We start from the raw sequence: 23,178 nt of genomic DNA, 5'->3' as shown, positions 1-23,178 counted from the left end.
CATGAGTGTATTCGGGAAAAGGACTTCCCAAGAACACCTAGGGGATTTTATTCGACGCAACCGTCATTCCACATTGATCTACTCATGAACTAACTGGAGATTCTACCTTTAGTAAACAAGTATTTTTTTTTGGGGGGGGGGGAGTGGACTGTACTCAGAACCCACAGAGGGTGATATATGACTATGAAACGAGAGAGGGGACCTTATGGGTATCTAACGAAAACAGAGAGTGGGAAAATGAAAAGAAAGAAAAAGAAAATTTGAGTTGAGGTGGACGACAAATATGGGACCTGCCACATTCAATTTTCACCCGACCTCTTTTATATCCCCACGGATCACCCAATGATCATGCCTCATCATATCTCTCGCAAAATTTCATCCAGGACCCGTTCAAGAGAATCGTTGTTGTTGCTATTGTCGTGCCTATCGGCTATGTCAGGCATCTTCACATCACCATCCGCATCCATATATCGCTTATGTTTGGAAAAATGGCCGCTTTCATGTTCGAGAAAGTGAAGAAGATATTCCCCGTTGCATTGGGATTGGGTTTGCGATTGCGATTGCGGTTGGCGTTGGATGCCCGCGGCATTATTTCGCTCGAGGTCGAGTAGATCGTTGACATATGAAAACCATATCCCAAAACCACCGCTGCGATCGCTAGCCTCAAATAAAATATACGAGGCGAGGCAATACTCGTTCAAGAATCGTACCGGATATGGCAATTGGTTTGTTGGGATTGCCAGAAGTTGTGGCATGAAGGGTGTGCGGATGCGTGACCGTATTTGAGCTTTGGGCTGAATTCGACTTCAAGAGATGAATGAAAAATGAGGCAAGAAGGTATTTAAATTGAGCTTTTTTTTTTTTTTTTTGATAGCTATTATTGTGGGAATGAGGTTTTCAAATGATCTATACCTTACCACGACGTACTTATATCGATTCCACCGGTGGAAGCTGTTCTGGCTCACGGGGAGAGACTTACCGGCCTTCTGCGCGGTAATTCCCCAAACTCCGTTTCATGAGTTCTACCGTGATGGTTTGTGGCTTTGGGCTCATTTTTACCTTGCTGCCAGTTTACAAGCTCTTTTCTTCGAATGATGCTGAATTTTCCCTTTCTCGTGTTCTTCAATCTTTTGCTCGCCTGGGTAATTCCTGAAGACTATATATATATATATAACCTTTCAGTATCTTGTAATGAGATTCTCAACATGTCAACTAATAAAGATAACTTCATTATCTATCTCTCCTTGCAATTACTTGACTTCTTTTGAGACTAACCCGGAATCGAGGTAATCCTTTTTCTTATGGTAGAGGTGTTGTTTCATAGCTAAAAACATAGCCATTCATTGTTCCTCAATGACCTTTCTTCTCAGGAGCTTATTAGTACACTGCCAAAAATTGAGGCACAAAGAACTGTGCCAGAATCTCAGTAAATACACAAGGCTAGTACCCTGAATATCAATTTTGTCAAGTTAACAAATTGGAGTATCCCTTTGGAGCTACAAAATCCTTTATATATCGCTATCCCGGGTATCTACAGTACATGTACAGAGTACAGCACGTACAATCGCTTGGTTTCCTGTTCATCTAAATACGCTAAGGAGATCAATCATTGTATGAAAGCAAGCTGTGTATCGGATTTGCACAGCGCCTTTGTTAATTAGCCGCTATTGCAATGAGAAAATAATGGAGCACATCTATCTATATACAATATGGCTTTGCAACCGACCAAGGGTATGTTTCCGGGTGTTTTGAGCACTTCCAGAATACTTTACACCCCTGATAAGGGCATCTACCCAGGATGTCAAGCGCTCTTTCAAAATCAGGATCTATCAACCGCCACGCCGCTGGGCACCATGTGTATCGCATGAAGAAATGGCAGGCCTTCCCAAGCCCTTAAGGGCCTTCATATTTTCAACTTTGCTGTGGCTCTACCATGAAATGTAGGTCCTCTGAGTGAGGCGTATATGGGGATAGCGCGGTTAGCCACATTTCCCCCTTTGTAGTTTGCTAAATGAAAGGGAATAGGCCACGGCCATCTCCCGTAAGAAGTATGTGAAACCTTTTTAACTTCCTTGGAAGAATAAGATTCCCGAGGAGATTCCCAGTGGGCAATCCATAAGTAAAAACATTGCATCCTCGTTTACAACTGTGGTTGTAGTGCAAAGCGTTCGTTGCCCTGCGTTCCCGGCCCCTTTGTCATGCACGCACTTATCCGGAACTAAAAAGAATCGCATTCGTAGAGTATCACACGCAGGACAGTCCCATCATCGAGCTTCAACCCATATAATTATCAAAAGGTCTCATTCTGCCAATCTGCCTTTATCTTCCTTGTCACCTTCAACAATGGATACATACTATCGTCGTGCCCCCACGGATCAACTCTCCTTGGAAGTAAACTACTCCCGAGACAGATACTGGCTCCCTTTAAACCTTTGATGTTTGCGTACATGTCTGCTGGCGGCCTCTAGGAAGAGAATAGATAGATTTGGAAGTCATCTCTACTTGCCCTCAAGAAGTCTGGATTCCTCATTTCCCGTCGCGTATTCTGACCTCTAACCTGATCCTCACATCCCCTCCTGTTTTTGAATCCACTGCCATCCATAATTTCATTGCAGATCTCAAGAACAAATCCCGTCGAAAATATACAACTGCGCACAAACTCACCGTTATATTATACGGTGGAATTCATGCCTAAATACCGTATTCCCCTCGACAAAACGACGAATACTGAGTACGAAGCAATGGCATCCGGCCCATAATTCGCAACTGGAGAAGCTGATCCATGATGGACTGATTTCATGACTATCGACTATCGGTTGCGAGAGATAGACGGGTATCGCGGATAACGAGATCCCCCACCCCTTTTTTTTCTTTCCGTATTAGCCGACAATGTATCTGATGCGGCCCTGTATGTTTTCGGCGTTCGAAGAGTTATGCGTGTGGCAAACGATGGATACACATGCGAGATTGTATGGGCGCCCGCAGCACCTTGAACTACTATGCATAGAATGGCGTTAAAAGACGGAGAATCCGGGAGAGGAAATTGAATAAATATCAACCCTTTTTCACAGATCCTTCGATAACGAAGTTTCATCGCCTGAGGCGAGACGCAAGCTCGCTTTCTTGATGCTCTAATGAACGAGATGACACGTAGAAATTCCACCCCGATGTACACCATCAGTGTGGCCGCTGGTAAAATATTGAGAATAATTTGTCATCATTACCCATTTGAGGCAAAAGGTTCCAGTGTCCAGAGAGGAATTGACCACATACAAAACAAAGCAAAATAGGAAATAGCCAGATGCTTCGTCAGTCTCAGGTGTGTGTATCCATAACGAGCACCATCTGGCTTCCGTACATAATGGTGTGACTAATCCTTTGAAGTAGAATGATCATGTCGGGTTTGATAAATCAAGAATCTCGACGGCGAATGTAGGTATGTGGCGCTAGAGATAATTTTGGAAACTGCTAGCTTCGACCGGCAACATACTGATTGATGCAGCACGGTGGTGAATGCGTCACCGGCATCTAAGGGCTTGATTTATCTGCGAGACAACTTGGATAATATCCGTTGGAACACGGCTTTCAACTTTTGAGGTTGGCAAAGGTCAAAGGGGCCCACTCGACCAGTACCAATAATGGGTATATAGGGCATGTGTTGCCCGGCTCCGAACGTGCATGATAGTCAGTTAGTTTTCATGATGTTCCTTCCGTCGCTCAGGGCGCTTGCCATGACTTCATTTCCTTCTTCAGCACCAGGTCGGGTTGGAAGACTGCAGAGAGCTGCATTCATATGTGTTCATCTTTGTACCCAAGTTATAAGGCTTATAGGAAGGTTGGGCAGGATTGTTACTTCGTTGAGCAGCTTAATGAAACACTGCTGTACAAGTGCCACGAAGAAGTAAAGATAAGAAGAGGGTGACGAGGCTGTGCCTGCCACCCCACCTTCATATCTGATGGCTGCTAGGTTTTCTTTGGAAATACATAGGGCCAAGAAATATGAAATCATAGGAGAACTTTCCGCTACCGGCCATCTTGTCATTGGTCACTCTCTCTCGATAGCTGTATGGCTTCTAAGCCTCAGCTGGTGAGCTCTGACACAAAACGAATAGTAACTTCAGGTATTTTCACGACTCAGAATAGACCAGAAACCACAAATGGCCAGATTTTCGATTGGACGTTGGGCGCTTTACTCCTTCACTTTGCACACGGCTCTGATCGAATAATGCAAACATCACAAGGCGATCGAAATTGAATATTTTGGGTGGGCTGTTGTTTAAGAACCCCGCCATTCGTCGGATTGGTCATATAGAAACACGGGTACGAAGGAAAGCCCTGATACGGCGAAATGTGGGAGGTCACTCGAGCCGGCCAGGCTAATAATTTGCCATGCGGCGGCGTTTATTGACATGGGTGCTAGAGACATTTAAACCAGGCCTTTGTTGTCCAAATGAAAGAAAAGTCAATGGCTCCGGCCATGAAATATTTTAATTTTGCTTCATTAAACCAGTATATTTTTCATCTCCATTTCACCAAAATCTCAGGGCGCATACCCAAAACCACACTAATCTCAATTTGGGAATTGTTAAGAATGTTCGATTTTTTCGAGAAGCTCAGGCATGAATTGTCAAAATGACCTTAATGAGAATAATGGTTTCATGTGGAGTTTGACCTGGTGGACTTATCAGAGCCATTTTGTGAGCACACGCTGCTTCCAGCGTTGTCATCCTTTTCAAGGATGGGAACTGGATTGGGAGGATGATAGTGTCGTGTGGACCTTCTCACTAGCATACGCTGCGTAAATTAACTAACGAACCAATAAAAATCGATCTTGAGCTGCAAGGCTGAGGGCGATGAAGGAGCAACGAGAAGAATAGTCACAGGATAGGCACAGGATAGGCACACAGGCCCTTGAAGCGCGAGATCACTCTATCTGCTGCCAAGAAAATAGAGAGTCAACGCCGTTCTGCTGATGGGGAGCTCAATGCAGGAAATAATCGTTTCATGGCTTCCACCACATGCGGATGTAAACGACGGGAGCAGGTAACGTGGAATGTGGGAAGATCAGTTTATTAATTTGACCAGGAAAGGTTATGCGAATGGTTTGCAATAGAGTTATTCATTTGATTTGTTGACTAGTGTCATCTTCGAGCAGAACAATGACACGGAAACCTGGGCCACAAAGTGGCGTAAAATGTTGATGATATTTCATGCAAAGCATGCCTAGATGCTTTGCATGTTTCGCAAGGGGAACGTTCGTACGCAGCGTATGCTTTGCCAATTGGAATATTCTAGGCTGAATCTCGAACCTTCTCAGCAAGTGAATCGAGTTGCTGCACGGAGGGAACTGAGGAGGTATTCTTTCTAGTGGTTCAGAGTAGGCCAATTGTTGGAACTCAGCATGCATACATGGAACGTCGGCCACTGTATAGCCGTTCCTTCTCGTATTAGGAATGTCCAAGGTGGCTGGCCTCCAGGTCACCTTGATACGGGTAGAAACACGGATCACTAGAACAGCCAGCTTCTTGGGATGCGGGGTGGAGGGGTAAAAGAAGGGGGTAGGTACTTGGGGGGGGGTGGGGAGTGCATTAAGCAGCGTATTTACTTCACCCCGCAATTGTCCATCAAGATGGTCCCCATGTATTTTGGCACTAAGCTGGAACTACTCCACGAAACCAGTGGAACACCAAAATCCCGGTGACATGATCACAGTCGCAACATGCGCAACTCACCAATTGGGGAAACTATATCCTGATCTCACCAAGGGAGCAGCTCCAGCAAACGAGGGTTGTCGCTAGTGGAAAGATTTCCGTTGCGGAAGCGCAATTGGTCCACTTTGGTGGCTGTTCGCGATCGAGAGGGTCTCAAGCCTGAATATCAGATTTTAACATGGCAAGTGCACGGATAGATCCCTGGAAGATAGCACAGGATGAAGATGGTCTCTCGGATGCAGCACGATGAACCACATGCGCAGTAGTTAACTATTTAGCCCCAAGAGAGTCAGGAACCAAAGCAAGCAAGCTTCACGATAGATCCCCCCTGTTGGCCATTCTTGGGGCCAAGCTACGGCAAGGGAAAAGACAAGGGAAGCAGGGGGAAGTGGAATGTTGAACTGGAAGAAAAGGGGAGAGAAGGATGATGAATGGTAAGTTAATCAACGATGGCGATGGCAAAATTCGGAGGTTTCACTGCTGCAGAGCCGCAACACAGAGCCGCGTCTCACGTCATGTTGTTCTTCTTTGTTGTGGTTGAACTTTTGAAGGCACAAAAAAGTCGCACCAAGGAGCCGCACCAAGACCAAAGGGCGCCGTATTTCCCCCAAGGATACTCAGCAGTGCCAATGAGACGGCGGGGGGGAACTTGCCTGCATTCTGTTGGCTGGGAGTTGTATGGCGTACTTTAGCGTTGGAATGCAACACTTTTTCGAAGTCCAGCACATCAGATCGCCTCCCTGGATGCGATGTCAGAGCTGAATACGATGTCCTTTCCAATCGGTTGTACCCACTGGAATCTCATTATTGAACAACATTTCGACAGCTTTAAGGAGACACGCGACTCAGACAGCCCTCCCTCGATTTACGCAGGAAATCTGAGGGAAATCTGAGCTGGAATGATTTAGCTCGCCTAGATCGGACCTAGGAAATCATCCGGATATTAGGCAGTCATTATTTATTAACAGATGAGCCACTCCGCTGCACCTGTTAGAATCCGCGCAAGGGGCGGTCTGATAATCCCGATCATTCAGGTAAGTTGTCGAGTTAAGCGGCTCAAACGCAGCACTCCTCTGCTGCAAGTGTGTTTTCCCAGGAACAAGTTCCCACCGCACCAACTTGTCGTCGATTCGCCTTTTTTCCAGGTCTTTATCCCACTTCATGGTCTTGGTCAACGCTTCGCCACACCTACGATTAGGGCCATTCCAACAAGCCCCTTGGAACTTCCTGGTGACCAATTCTGGGAACTTTAAATAAAATGAAAAAATACGTCGGCGACAACCTTGGAACATTTAACCATGCTCCGGGAGTGTTCTTTGGAAATCTCACCCATACTAATTTCTCGCAGAGCCTCATTTAGCGGGAAAGTGTTTGCACAAATCCCCAAGACTGATCAGCTTGAATCCGTCAGGGAGAATTGACAAATAAAAGCGTCGGAAATCGGCTCTTCGTACTACTGCGACTGTCATAATATTCCCCAGCCTTATGTGGCCCCGTCACGTTTGAGATCTTTTTAAAATAAGGTGCCAACTTGATTGAAATGGGGGATTATTGATTCAGAATTTCAGCCTCATCTGTAGAATAATATAAATCCGCCACTGCACTTGTTTCGTTGGAGCTTCCGGTAGTGACTTGTACTTGTTTATCTTCTCTCTCTCTTCCAGCTCTTGGAGTTTACTGCTTCCCTGACTAGCGGTTCCACTGGTTTTGGCACAACCGGTTGATCAGGGTAAAAAAGTATTGCTTCAGAATGCTCATATAATTGAAAATTTCATCCTGTTTGGGTCCAAGGGGGCTATCGTGTGGGAAGCAACATTATCACGTTGCCCTTTTTCTTTTCTACTCGGTTTCTTGATACTGACGAGCCGCTGCTCCCTCTTTGTGCCCTTGGACCTTGTCTACTTATATCATGCCGACCACTACGATTGATGATATCCCTTTTGATTTATGGTATCAAATTGCCTCTTGTCTCGACCCTCAAGATTACATCAACCTGAGCTTTGCCAACCGGAAATTATATTCTCTACTGAAAAGCGATTTTACAGCGCGGAACGCAGCACAAGTGAGTTCATAATATTGAACAATAAATACATATCTGTACCACACTTATTCCCGAATTAGTATAGACTGACACTTTCACGAAGCTTTCTATCTCCCATACACGAGAAGGGAAATTAGCATTAGAGGGAAAAATCACCTATGTTGAGGCCCTCAGGAGAACGTATGACGTACGTGAGGCCGTGGCCAATGCACAACCTTACTCAGCATGTTTGGTCGCGTATGGGGAAGCATTTCTGTTTAACCAAGGCGTATTATGTTATTTGGATAGGGGCGAGATCCGCACGCTGGATGTGCACGGAGCGGCTCGGGAAGAGCAAGTCGTCAATATTGGGGCTGTGTTACGACGAGCCTGCACGGTATCACCGGATTTTAGCCAAGAGGTGGAATTCTCACTGTTAAATTATAGCCACGGCATCGTTGCAGGCTTGTGTGAGATGGAAGGGTCTCAAGCGTGGCTAATTGTCCTTGACATTCGCGCAAAATGTACCCGAAATAACGGTAGACTGCTTCTCCTGCAGCAGCTCGAATCCTCCCGAAGAATATTTGTCCGCCACAATGAGAAGGTCTTATTTTACGGAACTCATTCCGAGTTCGCAGGGCATGGCCACCACGAATGGGTCATTCATGGTTGGGACTTGACGCAGAGGAAGCCCCTAGCAGAGCGACCCGTGCAACTGGAAAATTTCGTCGGATCTGAAATCGGATCTTCAATATGCTTTGAAATACATGACAACCACTTTTACGCCATTTCGAACGAAACCGGTTTTGAAGACGAAGAAATCGATTGGACTTCGTACTATATTTGCCTTCGGTTTCCGGTAGAAACCCCTCACAATGTCGAATGGCGTCGGTTGTGGCGTCGACAACATCGCGAAGGTCCAATCCACGACACGTGGACAAACATCTCTCTTCGAACGGACGACGCAACAAATCAACTATTGATTGTAGAGAGTAGAAGAGAATGGCGTCGAGCTGGCAGTGAGCATTATAGGACATACTATATGCAACCCCTTTCGTGTTTCATAACAGATCCTGCGGATAAGAAGGACGGCGTGGGCCAGCCGAAGGATTGGCAAACGGGAAGCGAACCCCATTCGAGCCATGAGTCCCCCAGCCCTGGATTTCCTGGGTATTTGCCAGTTCCTGTTCTGCCAAATGATCCATTAGCTTTAGCTCTCGATGACCGCAATAAACCCAATTATGAGCCTCCCAAAAAGCGCCTTCGCCGATATTACCATCCGGAATATGATGACCACGAGAATTCTTTGCCTAATCGCAGAGACTTCATTCTTGCAAAGACAAAATATCGAACGTACAATCATTGTGCATCAGCTTTTATTGACCTGGTCAATGATAATTCCCAATCAAATCAACCGAGGGACAACTTACGGCTTCGTATAGGTTCCCGGAAACGCAAATGCCCTATTGGCGAGGACGGCCTTTTGTATCCGTCAGAACTTGATGAGGAAAACAAACCAATACCGGACAGTGATGAACATTTTGAATCTCGCGGGATCAAGCTGTGGCCTCCTCCAGATTCCCACCCGGAACTTCTGTCGCTGCTCTGCCCTCCCAAGCGGTGCGGGAGTGTAGAAGCCGCCTCCGATGAACGGTCTATCATCTACTCGACAGATCCTTCCACGGCTGATGGTAGACGGCCAATAATTTTGATCAATTTCGATCCCACAATACGGCTCGACAACATAAAACGGCTCTCCGTGAAACTAAATGTGGAAGAGTCATCCCTCCCGGTTGAAATTGACAGGGAAGATACAAGACTTAGCAAAGGAAAACGAAAAGCTAGCATTGATATTGAAAGCAATAGATTGGCTCCTGGGCCATCCACGCCATCCGCGCTGCTTTCTATTCCATGGTTCAGGACGGAGGAAGCGATGTATTTGCATATTAACCGGAGTTACTGGCTGCGCTGATATAGTAATACCCGGCATGTTTGTTCTCAACATCTTGTTCCTCTCTCTCTTTGCCTGGCGTTTATGCTGGGCTGTTAGTTTTCATATTGTGAGGGTTTCTGCTTTTAGGCTACCGGCGTTCCCTAGACCTGACTTTTGTATCTCTGAACCCCTGTTACTGCACAAGGGCAGGGAACCTTTAGTCGCTTCCCTTCTTCTTCTACCCGTTGTTTAATAGTACATATAGTTAGTTACTCCTTATATCCTTAGCTGAGCAGCTCCCTGGTTCTTCGAAACCGTTCAAACTGACATTTTGATAACTATGGGAGCCGCAAAATATATGTATGATGCTGGCCAATGAACCTTCAAATGGCGGGGATCCCATTCTTTGCTCCTGGAACTGCTAGAATTGGCGGATTGAGCAGTTTTATTAAGGTTAAGTGAAACAATAACCACCGTTTTGAGCGTCGGATAAATGTCCGGCGATCTCAAAGAGATTTTTGTCATATCAATGGTTAGAACGTCACCCAAAAACTTATACAGAAAAATCAAAATCACCAAATTTAACTACCACCGCAACATAGGAAATTTCCCATTCAAAGCTTTCCTGCGTCCACCACCACACCACACCACACCCCATCGGCTTTATACGCATATTAGATCGCATGCCACGATATCACATGACCTGACAAAAGTCTCGGCTGAGTCATCAGCAATCCACCCACCAGTCGCTCCCAAATAGCTATGACTCTATGTCCATGGATCGTATTCCCGAGGTCAATCCCCTTTACAACTCCAATTGCAAGAATATTTGTTCCTAGTCGTTTCAATCGTATACCTCACCACCGTAAATATCTTACAATGGCTCCAGTCACTCTTCACCTCCGTGCGGAGGACAAGATCCTTGAACATCGGTACGTGCTCTATGCTATACTTCCCCGCCGCCCTACTATAGCCAAGAAGCCTATACAAAAATTCATCATACTTCTCTAATCACACTCATAGATCTGCTCTCACCCCTCAAACCACCCGCGCGCTTGTAGATGCCGGCTACAATGTCAAGGTCGAGCGCTCTTCCACCTCTGCTCTGCGCAAGAGGATCTTCCCCGATGCGGAGTTTGAACAGGCTGGTGCGACACTGGTGCCAGAAGGTTCATGGGTTGACGCACCGCTTGACGATATCATTCTGGGCCTGAAGGAGCTTGATGAGACGAAGGATTTCCCACTTAAACATGCTCATGTCACATTTGCGCATTGCTATAAGGGCCAAGGAGGGTGGGAGAAGGCATTGGGAAGATGGAGCCGTGGGAATGGAGTGTTGTATGATTTGGAGTTCTTGCAGGTGAGATATATACACCATATACACACGTATATATGAACATATTGCTGCTGGTTTGTTGAATAGCGAAGTGGGAGTCATTCGAGGGTTATTCAATTGGAGAAAGAATATGTCAGCTAATTTTGGATAACTTTGGAAATGATCGCAGGATGATAATGGGAGACGGATTGCTGCATTTGGTGAGCAAATTACATCTCCGAATATTCTTTTTAGAAGAACAGGGCTAATGTGCTCATAGGATATCATGCCGGCTTTGCTGGTGCTGCTCTCTCTCTGAAGACCTGGGCTTGGCAGCTTCAGCATCCTGATACTCCCCTTCCCGGTGTAGATCATTTTACTGACGGTAGGGGATATTATCTTAGCGAGCAAGAAATGGTTGACCAAATCCGAGAGGATGTTAATCAGGGAGTGAAGATTGCCGGCCGCAAACCCAGAGTTCTTGTCATTGGTGCTTTGGGTCGCTGTGGAAGGTTTGTCCGCTTCAAATCATGACACATTTGGCATGGCTATGTGGCTGACAGGGGTGAGGATAGGGGTGCGGTTGATGCTTGTATTAAAGCCGGATGTGAAGATGTGCTCCGCTGGGATATGGCCGAAACTGCCAAGGGAGGCCCATTCCAAGAAATTGTAGAGTCTGATATGTGAGTTTTCACGTTCTCCGAGGTTGGATTTTTTTCCATATGAATGCTAACACCCCCCCCCCCCCCCCCTAGCTTTGTGAACTGCATCTACTTGAATGAAAAGATCGCCCCATTCGTTGACATGGAGAGCCTGAAGAGCCCCAACAGAAAACTCTCTGTTGTATGCGACGTGGTACGTTTTCTTTGGCTTATCCGCTCTCCGCATATGTAGCCACTAACGATCAATTTGAATAGAGCTGTGATACAACAAACCCGAATAACCCAATAGTAAGTCCCACCCCCTTGGATTATCGCTCTAGAAGTTTTATGAGGCTAACAGTCGACCCCTTCTAGCCAATCTACAACATAAATACCGTAAGCCCCTCTATTTCCCCCTTCCCGGAATCAAATCACCGAAAGAGCAAAAGGAGAAGAGAGAAAAAGACACACAAAAGTAAAGGAAAGGGAAATAGTAAATTCGAGTCTAATCCAACCTCACACAGACCTTCGACAAACCAACCGCCCCCCTCCCTCTTTCTAACCCACCCCTCAGCGTAATCTGTATGTCTTGTCTCACCTCACCCCCTCTTCCCATCTCCCACTCACCCAACCACCCTACCACCTCACCACCCCATTCCATTCCGAAACTAACCACTCAAAACCCTTCCCCCGTTCTGAAAATTCAGCAATCGATCACCTTCCCAGCCTTCTCCCCGCAGAGTCCTCGGATGCCTTCTCATCCGATCTCCTCCCTTGCATGCTGGAGATCAAGAACCGTAATTCGCACCCTGTCTGGCAGCGGGCGGAGAAACTCTTCAGAGAGAAGGTCAAGACTTTACCTGAGGCATTGCAGAAGGCTGAGTAGGAGAGAGAAAAAAAAAAAAAAAAAAGAGGTGCGCATGAGAGACAAGCGGTGGTGTCTATCACTTGATTGATTTGATGGAAAGGAGGGATGGTAAACTCTGCATTCCCCTTCTTTGAAAGAATAAGAGGCTGGATTTTTGAAATAATGTATCATTTGAAACAGAGCGGCCATGGGAGTGAAATAAAGAGAATAGAGGTTAAGAAGAAGTGAGTGGGCTATTTTACGTTTCTCAGGGATTATTCTACCGTTCATATATAGAGCTAGCTAGCTCTAATATGCCCCCATCTATTTTGGCATATATGGAAACAAAAATTGGATACTTAACTTTTTTTCAGCTTGAAAACTGGAACCAAATCAAAGGCCAAAGCAAGGAGGAATAGAAGGGTTCTAAAGTAATCTACTAATTAAGGGTTGATATCCATCCATCTAATTTGAAATTGAATTGCCACGTCCTAGTTGTCCTACATACCAATATTGGGGATCCCAGTTCAATCCCAATGCCTCCTAGTAAGGAAATAAGCCAGAAAAGAAAAGAAAGAAAAGAAAGAAAGAAAAGAAAGAAAACCATGAACTAGCCAATATCATAATCTAAAATGATACGTAAATGCCGTACTATTTCACGAGAGAGCGTCAGAAGGGCCTTCATATGATCAGATCAGGGATGTTGCTGTATACAAAATGTCCGTCCGAATGCGAAGAAAGGGGACAACAACCATGTTGCGGCCATGCCATAATAATCGACCAATACCTATCTATCAGCACGAATCGATATCACTCACCGCTGGGGGGCCTTTGGTGTAGGGGAATTCCGCGGCGGTAGGACGACAGACAACATGGGCATGTTGGTACCACGAATATCATTCGAACCGGGGTGGGAAGAATTGCGTATACAACATACATGTATGTAAGATAGTAAGATAAATGATAAAGTAAAATTGTACATCCCTTTCAAAATTGTTATTAGTAGGATTCGCAATTATATAAGTGGAGTAGGTAGGATAAGGCTATGCGCCCAGGTATATGCGATGTGTTATGTTTATGTACGCCCCAATTTTTGATAAAATAACTATAACTATGCGATATGCTATGTTGCTAAACCGATAAGATGTTGACTTTCCTATTGATGTTATGCAAATACGTAGAATGAAGAGAGGATGGGGATAAAACAAGCTGGGTAGTTAAAGGGAAGGGTGGTAGGTAAAGAAACAAATATAAAAGAATGACCTCTAGTTTAATTTAACATAGTTTGCTGTTGATGCCAAAAAGAAAAAGTAAAAAAAATAAAAATTAGTACCACCTCGTTTCACTATAGGGAGGAAAGTAACAAAGGAAAGTGTTAAATATATGGCGGTCATACCTGGAAACTGCCCCGTCTTTCCATTAACCCTCCCCGTCCACCAATCATTCTCATTGTTACTCCGTTCTATAACCTCAATCACTTCGCCGGCAGAAAAGCTCAGATCCCCATACGCCTGTGCCTCGTAATCATATAACGCTGTCACGGTCTCTATAGGCGGGGACGATCCCGCGAGCCGGGCCGGCTTGGGTGGAGGCGGTGGCTTCTTTGCCTTTGCAGCCGCAGCCAACGAACTGCTGCCGCCGATAAGTGTAGATGCGGTGTGGGCGGAGTAGGGTGGTGGTGGGTTGTTCTCTGAGGTATCCGTCGTGCGGCGCGATGGGTGTGCCTTTTGTTCCGCAGCGAGCTTATCCTTTCCGCCTGGAAGGAATCTGGAACCCGGTCGACGGCCGCCGGTAGTCTTGAAGTGGACGATTGAAAGCTCCTCCGTACGCTCCTTGACGTCGCCTCGTTTTAGTTCAAAAGCCTCCTCGACGTCTGAAGTTAGGTCGAAATAACCGATGTTCATCCCTTGCATTTGTTCGTGAAGGGTGTAGAAGACATTAAGTTGCATATAGTAGAATGATTGGAAGAGTGGTTTGATTAGCTCCGCTTCTAGGTGGAAGAGTTGTGGGAGCTCCTTTTTCAGAAGGTCATTGTAGTAGTTGAACTCTGCAGTCGCTTGTTCGACATCATTCTCAGCCTTGTACAGGGCCTTTTCGTCTTTTAACGACTTGTCCTTCTTATCCTGAAGCTTTTTTAATGTGGCGCGGTGCCGATCGTAATCCAGTTGTTTGTGTTGTCGTTTTACTGCTACCTTGCGAATGATCTTAATGATCTCCAGGAGCTCCTGGGCGGGGTGGACCACTCGGGAATTTATCAATTCCAATTCAGGCTCTAGGGTTGTCTGCAGTTCGCGGACGATCGAAGCATATTCGTCGCAGGCCTCGATTCCTGCCAGGTTCCCTTCAGGCATCGCAGATTCTGGATCTGAGGCTCGACCGGAGATAGGCTTGTAGAGTTCTTTGATAGCTTCTGAGAATTGGATCTGGTGATTAAGCATGCCTAAAGAGGAGACAAGGGTTAGTAATTGCGCAACCAGCACCGCAGAATTATCGTAGGATACTTGGATGTGAGGTGGAGTGGGGCCCGGGGAAACGGAAGGCCGGGGAGGGGCATGTTTTTCTTTAAGATGACACTTGGGATACCATTGATGGCGTCGAAGTACTTCTTTGATTCATCGTGCAGCTTCTTCGTCTCCTTCTCTAACTCCTGAAATCTCCGTTCAGCATCGATGTAGACGGCATCCTTGGTGTTCTCTCCAACATTGAAGCGAGCTTTGAAGGTCTGTGGCGCCCGCGCGACGGATTTCTGGAGCCCCTTGAGACTCATTGTCTAGGAGGTCCCCCACCTGAAGCGGAAACGGGGGGATTTGACGGCAGCGCCGGAGTATACGTCACGAATGCTGGGGACTAAGCGGTGACAAGTTGGAAGTGAAAATACAAGATACTCTGGAGAGGGGGCAAACAAATGGAGAAATGGAGAATTAAGCCTGTAGCGGGTACGGCGGAAGAACAGAGTTATGTATCTAGAGTTGATGGCTGCTATTTTGGGCCTCTTTATTTGCAGAGTCGATGTTACAACAGAAGACAGCTGCCGCACAGCGCAGTGTAAAAACCTGAGGTAGTTTGTTGTCGTTGAAGTTGAAGCTGAACTTGGTGGTTGTTGCTGGACTTTATGCCCGGTGGAAGTTTCTCGGCGCGGATGTGCCTTATGTAAGACCGATCTGGGTATTGCCGTATTGGATTTAGCGCGAATAGCCCATCTTGCCCAAATACGGCTAAATTATATTGCCAAGCCTCAACGCTAGTTAATTTTCAGTTAGCGTAAGAGCTCCAGCCACACAGATGACAGCAGCCAAGACCTGCCGTGTGACGTTCGACGCTGTGATTGGCTTAATCCAGATCTGATTTGCTACCAATGACGATTAGCGTGAGGCTGAGCATCGGTCGGGTCGCATGAAGCTTCACAACATACATACACATACAGCACTTTTGGGCTTGGTGTCGGGTGAGTGGTGTTGTTATGGATTCATATTTTCATGGCCTGGAGGCAGCAGAATTCAAGACGGGGGAACATACGAAGAGTCCTTACTTCTATTCGGGTTGTGGAACAATAACTGCATTTTTTCAGGGGGAAGGGGATTGATTGGCCCTTAAAAAGAGAAGGCCGTTGTCTTCTTGGCGGGCAACAATCTGGCAGATCAATCAGCTTGATTTCTCTTCGTACGCTGCGTAGATTCTTTGAACATTGAAGAACTACATCAAGCATTCAGTTACAAAACGGGATACTCGTTCTTCGTATGGAAAGCCTCCTACTATGTATAGTAAGTACATTTGGTTCCATATGCCTCTTTTTGTCAACGTCACTATTAGCTATAGGTAAGGCTTCTTCACAACCCCTTTCATCCTCTATTTAATCGGAAAAGACATGTATACTGACTGGTGGATCAAAGATCAATTCAATTATAGATAAACTGCCGCCGTGATAAACTTACTCTAGGTTTACAGTACCGTGCGGCTATCCATTCTCCCCTTGATTCATGCCTCCCATGTTCATATCTTATCCAACTACATTACACTGCCTACACTTTCTTGTAGGACAGATTATGCAGCTTGAGGTATTTGACAGCTAAGATTTGCTTGCTTCCTGGTGTTACATCGAGGGAAGAATCGCAAAATTACAGATCGAGGGGACGCCTATGATCCTGCACCCAGGAACCTGTACTCGTCGCTTCTAGTGATGGGCAAGTCTTTTATATTTATTCTCTCATCAACCAGGAGAAACGGAGCACGATAACAACCCCAAAGACCTCATTAACTTTGATTATAAACGTTAAACATTTAAGCAACTACGGGTCAGAAAAATTTACGATAATCAAGGACTGCACTTCTCAAATAAAACATTCTCTGTGGCCTTTACAGAAATTTTCAAGGCTAGAAATGTTCCAAATATTCCGAAACGACTGATCACGACTACCTGTCCCGAAATTCCCGATTTTGAAAGGTTCTTCTCTAACTGAAATAAAGCTTTTGCGCTTTTATCTTCATTTGCTGGAAACTCATGAGAAGCTTGTCCTTTATAGTATTATTAATATTATTATTAGTTGAAAAGTTTGGGTGAATTCAGAGGGCCTCAGATATCTCTCTACCTTGGGTACATCTATGTACTGTACATGGGGGGTGCAGAACTGAATCCTACAATTGTTTGTCCTAGCGTTTGATTATTGAACGTGCATCCCCTAGATCGGGTCAGCAAGAAGTTGTACGCGGAATACCAATGTAGTGGAAATAAGTTATATCTTGATTTTCATCTCTTTTTTTTGGGTTTAGAAGGGGGGAACAGCGGGTAGGTAATCCGTACAAATGTATGTCCATGTAGTATATGTGATAGTATTTTGACGGGAAACAGCTTTATTTATTTAATTTATTTATTTTGAGTGTAAACGAAACATAGATCTATCAATGGTTTGCTTACTCCCTCGCGATTTTCTCTCAATCCGTTGGTATTCGCGCATCAAACCCCTCCAGCTGGTATATATTCGCTCTTATTCCATAACTTAACTTTTAACTTGGGATAAAAACAGGGTTACCCTGGATTTTGGTCGCTGATTTCTTGATTTGCTACAAACGCTGCTATTTTTAATTCATAACTACATCATGCTCTAATAACAAGCGTAGCTGTGTTAGTTAAAATATGTGGAGTGGGTGGAGGCATCGGACGCTTTTGAGCTTTGGTTAGTTACTAAATAAATACCTAGGTAGCCTTTACTAATGTCATTACATACCCCTGCTCAGACACCACTGCATAACCATCCACATACCGCCTCAGGAAGCGCAGCAAAAATCGGGTTTTAAGTCAACATAAAGTGGGTTGGTGATTAATATGCGATTATTGATATGCATGATACCAAAAATAGAACCCCCGTTGAAAAGTGGACGTGGTTTCTTACGGGAGACTGGGAACTCCCGAGCCTGGTTGAAACAGGCCTCCACGGACTCCGACCAGGGATGGCCGTTGCGGGCGAGCGTCGGGGAAATGCTCCGTAAGAAAGAACAAGAAGGACACTTAGAAAAGTGAAGGTGCAACGCAAGCAGCCATTCAGCTGAAACGTCAAATAAAGCGCTGTGGCTTGTTATTTTGGTATATAAGGAACATGGAGTAGTATGGTATGCGTCCGATGCACTCTTCTTTCCCCCGGAGCGCAATTTTATGATTTCCCGCATGCCAAAAAAAAAGGACGCGGAATAGAAACAGCACAACAAAGGAGGGAAGCCCTTATATTCGATCAAAACAGACCTCATTTTAAAAAGATCTTTAAACGTGACGGGGCCTAACGCACAATGGCGTTCCTCTCTGAGGCCATATCAACTCTAAGGAGCTTTCTAGCTACCGACGAAATCATTGAGCCTACCTCCGACCAGTATGCCTCGGAGACGAATTTCTGGTCCGTGTACAATAACCCCAAACCACAACTGGTCCTACGACCAAAGTCGCTTCCCGCACTCCAGAGAACAGTCGAGTATCTCTGTGCCTCAGACCTAGATTTCGCAGTCCGGTCCGGTGGTAACAATACAGCTGGCACGAAGGATGTTCAACTGAGTATGAGTGCTTTTGATGCTTTTGAATTCGATCGGGGCAGTGAGACGGTAACTATTGGTGCTGGCCAGACGTGGGGAGAGGTCGATAGGAAGATGGAAGAGGAGGCCCCAGGATACACAGGTTCGGCCCTATAAACGCGTCTGTCCTCGTGCTATTAAAATGATAGTTTTATTAACTACTCTCCTTCCCCCTTGTTTCGTCTCGCAGTTTTGAGCACCAGGGTGCCTTTCGTTGGAGTTGCGGGCTCCCTTCTCGTCGGCGGGATGTCATGGTTTTCCGGGGAGTATGGTCTTTGCTCAGATCCGCAAAACCTTCTTGATGCCCATGTGGTGCTGCCGGATGGTAGGATGATATGGGCTTCAACGGAGCCAGAGCTCCTCTGGGCACTTCGCGGCGGAGGGGGGAACTTTGGAGGTAAGCGAACTTAAATATTTCCCCTCTAGTCATCCGAAATGTTTCAGCGTTTGATAAGACTCTGGGTACCCAGTTGTTTCCGCCTTCAAACTCAAGGTGTACCGCTGCCCACAGAAGATCCTCGCGGGAACGATTGCGTTTCCAAAAACCGCAATAAAAGCTGTATCTAAGGGGGCATCCGATTTTGTGAAAAGATTGACCGATCCAAAACTTGCGGCACACGTCGTGGTTATGAACCTCGACCCCCCTACGGGCTCAGACGCCATTCCGCAGCCTAGCATAGCAATCAATATATTCGATGCCCATGGGGAAGAGCATGGGAGGAGTGAATTGGGTTTCAAATGGGCCTTCGACATTGAAGGTGCAGTAGACATGACCAAGGAAATGACTATTCGTGAAGTAAATGATTCTACAGGTATGTATATATACCTTAACTATGTCACAGACAATTTGCATCGACTCTGACACACTCATTGCTCCTTTTCAGCCTCGCTTCGGATGGCAGCGGGAAATACCATCATGCTGTCTTCACCACTAGTCGGCTCTGAATCTATTGATCCCGACTTCGTCGTCCGAATGGCAGAATTCTACAAGAAGGCAGTAGAAACGAACAGAGCTTTGGGATCTGGTAGTTTGATCGTTCTGGAAATCTTAGGCAAAGTGAGTGTGGCCGCTCGCTTGTTTAAACATCTCTGTTTAGGCCCGATGTTGATGCCTTTCCACAGGGTACTCTAACTTCTGCTGGAGGAGCCGCCATGACAGCGTGGCCTCGTACGAAGCCACAGCATGTTCTTCAGTTCGCTTTGATGCATCCTCCCGAAGCAGACTGTCCCGCTGAGGTGGTTTCGGGACTTTTAGAAAAGGCTCCCACGCAGATATGTCCTGCTCATAAACCCAGCGAATATTGGCCCGCCTTTATCCAGGAGTTCCAGGATTTGAGCCAGGTGAGTTTACTTTTCGCCCAACCGGTGCCACAAATTTTCCTTTTTCCTTTCTTGCTTCCTCTTTCTTCACGTCTTCTTTTCACAATCTTGAGGTAAAGTCAGAGCTGACGATAGCTTATATGATAGATCTTCGGGCCGAACTATGACCGACTCCGTCATGTTAAAACAACATATGACCCCAAAGGTAGATTGAATAAGGGGCTTTTTATTCCTCCGTTTTGACCATCCGGCAAGACAATAATGTCAGCCATACTACGCTGCGTAGTATGCATTTCGTCGTATTCGTATTATTATTGGTGAATGAATGGGTAGGGCGTAGTTGCTTGGATTCAACATGTAATAAATTGGCCAGCTTTTCAGTGTCCTCAATATCCATGACATTCCTTTTTGTTCAACCACCTGTAGTTTACTTGTAACTAACAAAAAATCGTATATTCTTCTCGTTCGGGCTAAGCGGAGTTGTTAAGGTTCACTCCGGTCACGTGTTATAATTCTCCGCTTTTTCGGGGCAAAATTTGCCAACTGAATTAGTCAGCGCCGCCTTTAGTTAACTATCAAATCGAGGATTTCCCAGCTTCAGCTTTCGCCCCAACTTAACCATCCCACAACAATCCCACACGCCTTTTCCTTCCATCATTATGTCGAATTTGGCACCCTCCGCATTTCGACAGGCACTCCGTGCATGTCCACGCCGACGTGCCTCTGTCCGGCCAGCTGTTCCCGGAATAGCGGCAACGGCAGCCAGACGGTGCTATGCGTCTGAATCGAAGCCAGCCAGAGCTCAGGCCCATGTGGACTTGGACGTGGATGTCGCCATGAAAACTGGCCAGAAGTCGTTCGTCGAACAAACTGGTGTCCGGCCACAGGGTACCACCGTGCTGGGCACGGCGGCGAGCGGCGATGGCCTGACGGATCCATCGAGTGGTATTTTGAAGCAAGCTACCGTCCTAGAGCAAGGCAATCGGCCTATATACCTCGATATGCAAGCCACAACACCTACAGACCCACGTGTGCTTGACGCGATGCTCCCTTTCCTCACGGGCTTTTACGGCAATCCGCATTCGAGGACACATGCGTACGGATGGGAGACCGAAAAGGCCACGGAACAGGCCAGAGAGCATGTTGCTAGCCTGATTGGTGCGGATCCGAAGGAAATCATCTTCACCAGTGGCGCGACGGAAAGTAACAATATGAGCATTAAGGGTGTTGCGAAGTTCTTCGGCCGGTCGGGAAAGAAGAAGCACCTCATCACATCACAGACAGAGCACAAATGTGTTCTGGATAGCTGTCGACACCTCCAAGATGAAGGGTTCGAAGTGACATACCTTCCTGTGCAGAGCAATGGATTAATAAATTTGAAAGATCTTGAGGCTGCCATCCGTCCCGAAACGGCGTTGGTGAGCATCATGACGGTGAACAATGAGATTGGCGTTATACAGCCCGTGAAAGAAATCGGAGCTCTTTGCCGGTCGAAAAAGGTGTTCTTCCACACCGACGCTGCGCAAGCCGTTGGCAAAATCCCCATCAATGTTAATGAATGGAATGTCGATCTCCTTTCAATTTCTGGCCACAAGATCTATGGGCCGAAAGGCATTGGAGCTTGTTATGTGAGGAGACGGCCGAGAGTTCGTCTCGACCCCATCATTACGGGTGGTGGCCAAGAGAGAGGACTCCGGAGCGGGACGTTGGCTCCCCATCTTGCCGTTGGGATTGGAGAGGCGTGCCGCATTGCAAAGGAAGAAATGGAGGTAAGAGATAATTCCTTTTCGTTTTCTGTTACTTTTGGAATGCGGAAGAAGCGGCATTTGGTTTTCCTTCAACTTTATCGTTTTCTCTTATTTGTTTCTTCGCACCTCGAATGATTATATGCTTAATATATGCATGGCTTTCTGAGAGTGGTTGGTTGTAGCTGCACGGCTTTTGCTGTGTTTACCGACTATCTTTGATCTACATAGCAGGGGTTATGACGTTGATTCGGTGATTTTGATTATTTTTACTCTATCCATATATGTCTGTTTACTTTATCTACTATGGATTGCTTTGCTAATTCCGCCAAAAAAATCTAGTATGATGCGAAACGCATCAAAGCTCTGTCCAAACGGCTTTTGGACGGCCTCCTCGCAATGGAGCATACCACCTTAAACGGTGATCCCGAAGAACACTATCCCGGCTGTGTCAACGTATCCTTCGCGTACGTCGAGGGTGAGTCCCTCCTGATGGCTCTCAAGGATATCGCATTGTCCTCTGGTAGTGCGTGCACCTCCGCCTCACTGGAGCCCAGCTATGTTCTCCGGGCGCTTGGAAACAGCGACGAGAGCGCGCACAGCAGTATCCGGTTCGGCATCGGACGATTCACGACAGAGCGCGAGATCGACTATGTACTGCAGGCTGTTAGAGAGCGCGTGTCGTTCCTACGGGAGCTTAGCCCCCTATGGGAACTAGTGCAGGAGGGGGTGGACCTAAACACGATCGAATGGAGCCAGCATTAAAAAAACACACGCTGGTATTTTAACCGGCCCGGGTTTTTATTACCTGATTTTGATACCAGAATATCCTCCGCTCAATCTCTGCGACGAAGAGTTTTTACTTTTTCAATTTTCCCACCATGACTGCCTTGTGTTTATACCAGCCTAATTTTACCTCTTATGGCCGGGTATTTTTCATGAGATATCGAACCACTTAAACCACCTAACCATTAACCACCTAGCAACCCTCATACCCGTCCATCATTCGCAAGCCATTTGTTGACTGATTTTCTTTCCTTCCCTCTTTGCTCAGCTACTTGTCCGATTACCATGTTATCATGTTCTTGTGGGGCGTTTTCCACGAATCTGGGTTTCTTTTAAACAACCTGATCATTTTCTGTATATCCATTTTTTCTTTTGTATTATTATTATTATATCAGGCAGTTCGCTTTACTCCTTTTTGTTGCTCAACAAAAAAAAAAAAAACGAAATGGGTAGTAGGATGGACAAAATGCTAAGTTATGAGAAAAAGAAAAAAGAAAAACAAAAAATCATTTATGATATCAGTTCACGTATTCTCTCTACTCAAAACCAGACATTATATTATTATATATTTTAGTACAGTTGACCACGACCATCCACCATCTATCCTCTCGCGCATGATGAGGCGGACGAAGCCATAAAACAAGTAGAATTAATGTCCTTGCATAGTATTCGGCAAATGATTGTCCCCCGCATCTAGTATATTCGAGAAACAGACGGACGGGTTTTCATCTAGCGTTACGGAGGCGTATAAAAAAAAAAAAAAAAAAAAAAAAAAAAAAAAAAAAAAAAAACTAGCTTACTTCTGA

General features: G+C 45.9%; 6 protein-coding genes across 6 annotated transcripts; 4 read left to right on the top strand and 2 right to left on the bottom strand.

The window, feature by feature from the left end:
- Positions 1-354: 354 nt before the first annotated feature.
- BDCG_06002 (uncharacterized protein) lies at positions 355-1,053 on the bottom strand (the record flags this gene model as incomplete). The annotated part of the gene is made up of 2 exons (XM_045421722.1): positions 355-804; positions 980-1,053. The coding sequence occupies 2 exons, from the start codon at positions 1,051-1,053 to the stop codon at positions 357-359; spliced, it is 522 nt and encodes a 173-aa protein (XP_045277531.1). The 3' UTR covers positions 355-356.
- A 5,107-nt stretch (positions 1,054-6,160) lies between these two features.
- Positions 6,161-6,604, top strand: BDCG_06000 (uncharacterized protein; the record flags this gene model as incomplete). Its single annotated transcript, XM_045421721.1, has 2 exons — positions 6,161-6,387; positions 6,430-6,604. 2 exons carry the CDS (start codon positions 6,161-6,163, stop codon positions 6,602-6,604), a joined length of 402 nt encoding a protein of 133 aa, XP_045277530.1.
- Positions 6,605-7,620: 1,016 nt separating this feature from the next.
- BDCG_05999 (F-box domain-containing protein) lies at positions 7,621-9,703 on the top strand (the record flags this gene model as incomplete). The annotated part of the gene is made up of 2 exons (XM_045421720.1): positions 7,621-7,773; positions 7,838-9,703. 2 exons carry the CDS (start codon positions 7,621-7,623, stop codon positions 9,701-9,703), a joined length of 2,019 nt encoding a protein of 672 aa, XP_045277529.1.
- Positions 9,704-10,543: 840 nt separating this feature from the next.
- BDCG_05998 (saccharopine dehydrogenase (NAD+, L-lysine forming)) lies at positions 10,544-12,506 on the top strand (the record flags this gene model as incomplete). Its single annotated transcript, XM_045421719.1, has 10 exons — positions 10,544-10,596; positions 10,688-11,024; positions 11,170-11,200; positions 11,260-11,491; positions 11,555-11,662; positions 11,735-11,834; positions 11,897-11,929; positions 11,996-12,016; positions 12,145-12,202; positions 12,328-12,506. 10 exons carry the CDS (start codon positions 10,544-10,546, stop codon positions 12,504-12,506), a joined length of 1,152 nt encoding a protein of 383 aa, XP_045277528.1.
- A 461-nt stretch (positions 12,507-12,967) lies between these two features.
- Positions 12,968-15,740, bottom strand: BDCG_05997 (BAR adaptor protein RVS167). Its single transcript, XM_045421718.1, has 3 exons — positions 15,051-15,740; positions 13,864-14,907; positions 12,968-13,755 (listed from the first exon to the last, which is right to left on the bottom strand). Exons 1-3 carry the CDS (start codon positions 15,232-15,234, stop codon positions 13,733-13,735), a joined length of 1,251 nt encoding a protein of 416 aa, XP_045277527.1. The 5' UTR covers positions 15,235-15,740; the 3' UTR covers positions 12,968-13,732.
- A 2,505-nt stretch (positions 15,741-18,245) lies between these two features.
- On the top strand, positions 18,246-23,082 carry BDCG_17225 (cysteine desulfurase; the record flags this gene model as incomplete). The annotated part of the gene is made up of 8 exons (XM_045426369.1): positions 18,246-18,624; positions 18,712-18,918; positions 18,992-19,333; positions 19,406-19,578; positions 19,644-19,862; positions 19,989-20,046; positions 20,427-21,610; positions 21,929-23,082. 8 exons carry the CDS (start codon positions 18,246-18,248, stop codon positions 22,349-22,351), a joined length of 2,985 nt encoding a protein of 994 aa, XP_045281495.1. The 3' UTR covers positions 22,352-23,082.
- Positions 23,083-23,178: the final 96 nt, after the last annotated feature.

Source organism: Blastomyces dermatitidis (assembly GCF_000003525.1).
Source record: "Blastomyces dermatitidis ER-3 genomic scaffold supercont1.6, whole genome shotgun sequence".
Classification (NCBI taxonomy): Eukaryota; Fungi; Ascomycota; class Eurotiomycetes; order Onygenales; family Ajellomycetaceae; genus Blastomyces; species Blastomyces dermatitidis.
The sequence above is the reverse complement of the archived record's forward strand: the minus strand, read 5'-3'. Positions and strand labels throughout refer to the sequence as shown.

Bases quoted from the DNA above. Each gene is read 5' to 3' on its own strand.
- BDCG_05997 (XM_045421718.1), bottom strand. From the start codon at position 15,234: ATGAGTCTCAAGGGGCTCCAGAAATCCGTCGCGCGGGCGCCACAGACC. The intron at 14,908-15,050 runs GTATCCCAAGTG...TCTCCTCTTTAG, and splicing joins GTACTTCGACGCCATCAATG to GCATGCTTAATCACCAGATC. The intron at 13,756-13,863 runs GTATGACCGCCA...TGGCATCAACAG, and splicing joins AAAGACGGGGCAGTTTCCAG to CAAACTATGTTAAATTAAAC.